Source organism: Physeter macrocephalus, chromosome 14 (assembly GCF_002837175.3).
Source record: "Physeter macrocephalus isolate SW-GA chromosome 14, ASM283717v5, whole genome shotgun sequence".
NCBI lineage: Eukaryota > Metazoa > Chordata > Mammalia > Artiodactyla > Physeteridae > Physeter > Physeter macrocephalus.
In genome coordinates, this window is record NC_041227.1 from 127,919,760 (window position 1) to 127,923,639 (window position 3,880).

The 3,880-nt window shown below is 47.7% G+C and overlaps 1 protein-coding gene across 1 annotated transcript; it reads right to left on the minus strand.

Moving 5' to 3' along the window:
* Nucleotides 1–856: 856 nt before the first annotated feature.
* On the minus strand, nt 857–2,526 carry SSTR2 (somatostatin receptor 2). The gene has a single exon (XM_028499081.1). It carries the CDS (start codon nt 2,491–2,493, stop codon nt 1,384–1,386), a length of 1,110 nt encoding a protein of 369 aa, XP_028354882.1. The 5' UTR covers nt 2,494–2,526; the 3' UTR covers nt 857–1,383.
* Nucleotides 2,527–3,880: the final 1,354 nt, after the last annotated feature.

Genomic DNA, 3,880 nt, shown 5'->3' on the forward strand with positions numbered 1-3,880 from the left:
TCCGGACGCGCAGGCTCGGCGGCCATGGCTCACGGGCCCAGCCGTTCCGCGGCATGTGGGATCTTCCCGGACCGGGGCACGAACCCGCGTCCCCTGCATCGGCAGGCGGACTCTCAACCACTGCGCCGCCAGGGAAGCCCCATGCTGCATATTTATTGGCTGATGCGCGTGCTGATGTTTTAGGAACAACGTCCTCAGGTCGTTCTCATGCACTGTGATCTTCTTAGTGCCCAGCTTTGTATCCAGTTCTTAAAAAGCTGCTTTAAGGGGTTGTTGAATTACATTTCCATTTTCTTTCATTGGAAAGCCACGTCTGGCATTAAAAAAAAAAAACTGTTTCATGGTTTCTCGTAAAGGTGTAATTTTGCTTCGTTCTTATTCATTTATTTTCACAGTGGGGAGAATGAAACTGTTTCCCTACAAGAATTATGGTCTATTTTTTGCCTTTCATGTTAGTGATTTCCACCCTTCCCCACTCCCCTCCACGGCTCCCTAAGAAAAATTAAAGCAATCTGAGAAGAAAAAAAAAATGCAATCTTATAACAAAGCAGTCCTTGTCTTGATAAATACAATGATCGATGACCACAACCATTTTAAGTCCTTTTGGGGAGATGAATAATTCTTTGATTATATCTAAGAAGACAGAACACATGAATTTATGTTCTGGCTCCTCAAATACCTTCTCCCTCTCCCTTTTTACTTCGATCTAACTTGCCTGAAGTTAATGAAGCAAATACCCAGGGGCAGAGGCAGGTTTTGTGAGGCTGGAAGCTTATACAATTTAAGACCTTTTTAAGGAAAAAGAATATATCTTACTTTTACTTTTTTTTTTTTTTTACAAAAACATATGGCCATGTGAACATACTGCCAAAGCAAGAGAGATCCCTGAAGCTTAAACTTTATTGGCTTCATGGTAAGTCCATTCCTGCGGGTACCATATTGAAATAAACGTCCACCTATACTATGCACGTTTGAACTTTCTACTTGTGTACGTGAACTCAGGAAACGTAGGTCATGACTATACAGGGACTAGATAGGAACAGGCAAGTATAAATGTAAGACCACAAGATTACATATTGGGTTTTAAACACACAGACACACAGATAGGGTTTTCTCTTTTTGTTGAACTTCAGTGTCTCCAAAGATCACCTCTCCAAGACTCTGAATTGTCTGCCTGCATTTAAATGTTCACTTTAAGGGGGAGGTAATCAACTTAATACATTATCATTCACTCAAACGCCATTCTCTGAAGTGGACTCATGTTGAGCCTTTCCATATTCTAGAAGCCAGGTGATGGGTGAGGGAGGGAAAGGGGGGCGGGGGTGGGGAGCACACAGCCGGTTGGCAGAGCTTGGCGTTTGATGGATGGATTTTTCAGGCCGTTCAGATACTGGTCTGGAGGTCCCCATTGAGGAGGGTCCTCTGGGTCTCCGTGGTCTCATTCAGCCGGGATCTGTCCTGCTTACTGTCACTTCGTTCCCCGTCGTCTGTGCCGCTCACCTTGACCAAGCAGAGGACGTTCTGGAAGCTCTTCTTGAAGTTGTCAGACAAGAAGGCATACAGGATAGGGTTGGCACAGCTGTTAGCATAGGTGAGGACCACCACAAAGTCAAACATGCCCTTAAGGGCTGGGGTGGGACTGATGGCCACAGATACCGAAGAGACGTTGAAGATGTAGAAGGGGAGCCAGCAGAAAATGAAGACAGCCACCACGATGGACACCATCCGGGTGACCTTCTTCTCAGACTTTTTCCTCTTGGAGGAGCCCACTCGGATCCCAGAGGACTTCACCTTGATGATAATGAACAGGTAGCAGAGACAGATGATGGTAAGAGGCACCAGGAACCCCAAGATGAAGGCGTAGATGATGAAGCCTGTGTACCACGCCCCAGATTCGCCTGGCCAGTTGATGGTGCAGCTGCTCCTCCCCCATTGGTTGCTCCGAAGGCCAGCATATATCATGATAGGCAAGATGACCAGCAGAGAGACCCCCCACACAGCCACATTGATCATCTTGGCTGTCCGGGGTCTCCTCCACTTGGCCGACTTGATGGGGTGGACCACAGCCAGGTACCGGTCAACGCTCATGACTGTCAGGCAGAAGATGCTGGTGAACTGATTAATGCCATCCACAGTCATGACCACGCGGCAGATGGCCTTGCCAAAGGGCCAGTGGACCAGAGCCACCTGCATGGCCAGGAAGGGCAGACCCAGCATGAAGAGTTCATCTGCGATGGCCAGGTTGAGGATGTAAATGTTGGTGATGGTCTTCATCTTGGCATAGCGGAGGATGACATAAATGACAAGTGTGTTGCCACACAACCCAACAATGCAGACCACAAAATAGATGAAGGTGAGGACTGCATTGCTGGTCAGGTCATAGTATGGCTCTGTTTGGTTTGAAATGTTGGCTGTAGCCACGGAGCCATTGAGGTCGAATGGAGAGGAAAGCCAAGGTTGGGTCCCATTGAGTAGTTCATATGCCAGATCCATGGCTGCCTGACAGCTTAGGCTAGTTCCAACCAGCCAAAGATCTTATTCTCACCTTCATGGGTCCTGGAGGCAAAGGATCCACTGTGACATCTGCAAGGAAAAAAGGAAAATTGATTCATCAATCAGAGGCTACTTAAGTTCTCACCAGCTTTCCGTGTTTCTGGTTTGCCCTCTCAGATGCTCTTCAGTTGGAAAGTGTGTTATCTTTCACATCAACGTGAGCCTACCAGCCCATTCTCATCAGCGTGCAGGCTTTTTGAGTTGTTTTTCCACTGCGGGGGGGGAGGGTTTGAGTTAAGGCATCAGAGTTTATCTTGTCACCTTTGGTGATGCACACATGGGAGCTGGCGGTGGCTGCAACACAGCGATTCCTAAGAAGCTAACTGGTCCGAACTGTAAAAAGGCAGAGCTTGGGGAGGTCTGACCTCAGAGGAGTCTGACGCCGGCATTCCTGGCCTTTTCCCCTTGAGGAAATCTATGTTGGCTTGTCGACTGCTTTGGAGTCTTTCCATTCTGAAAATCCCATCGTGGAAAAATACCAGACTTTAGAGGTGAAAAAAACCTAGGGTTCACCCATGGAGCCCACGTGACCCCGCGCCAGGCACTTAACCGCTCTGACTCTCGTTTGTTACAGTGCAGGTGTCATGAAGGCGAAGTGATGCGCTGGAGGTGAAAATGCCCAGCACTGTGCTGGCTTCGTCACCAGAACTCTAAAACATGGTATCTTTTCTCCCTTTTTCATCTACCATTGTACTTATTTCTAATTTATTGAAAGCTGCCTACACGATGAACCAACTTATAGTCTTAACTATTAAAAATAAAGATCCGGCTTGCTCTTGTTTTTCGGATGTGTGCGCTGCAGTTGATTTTTGTTTCTTCCGTTTTTGTTTCTCGTTACTCCACGCTTGAACTCCTCTTGCCTCGGCGCGTCCTCTCCCAGGTCCCTCGGCGGGATGCTTATCTCTCCACACCCCAGAGAATTTGCCTGTGATCCCCCGATTAAGCATAAAAACAGGAGCCGGCGTGAGGGAGGAAGGCTCATTCACAGAAGTGAATTCCAAACACGGATGTCACTCGTTCACATCCGCTGTCCCCTTGACCTTCCCAACCACCCTATGAGGTGGGGACAGTTATCCCCATTTTACAGATGAGGAAACTGAGGCTTAGAGAGTTTAAGGAACTTGTTCCCATTCCCTTGTACATCATTGGTGGAGCTGGGATATGAACACAGGACACCCAAGTCTTCTGCACTTTGCACAGCATCACAGCTGCTGCTCAGTGGATTGGAAAACTAGTGGCTGATAACTGGGCTTTGGTTTGAAGCAGCTGACTTCTGTTTTACCTCCATGCCGAAAAAATAATTGTAACACTACTGGCTTGGCCTAAG

Coding starts and splice junctions, on each gene's coding strand:
- SSTR2 (XM_028499081.1), bottom strand. CDS start 2,493: ATGGATCTGGCATATGAACTACTCAATGGGACCCAACCTTGGCTTTCC.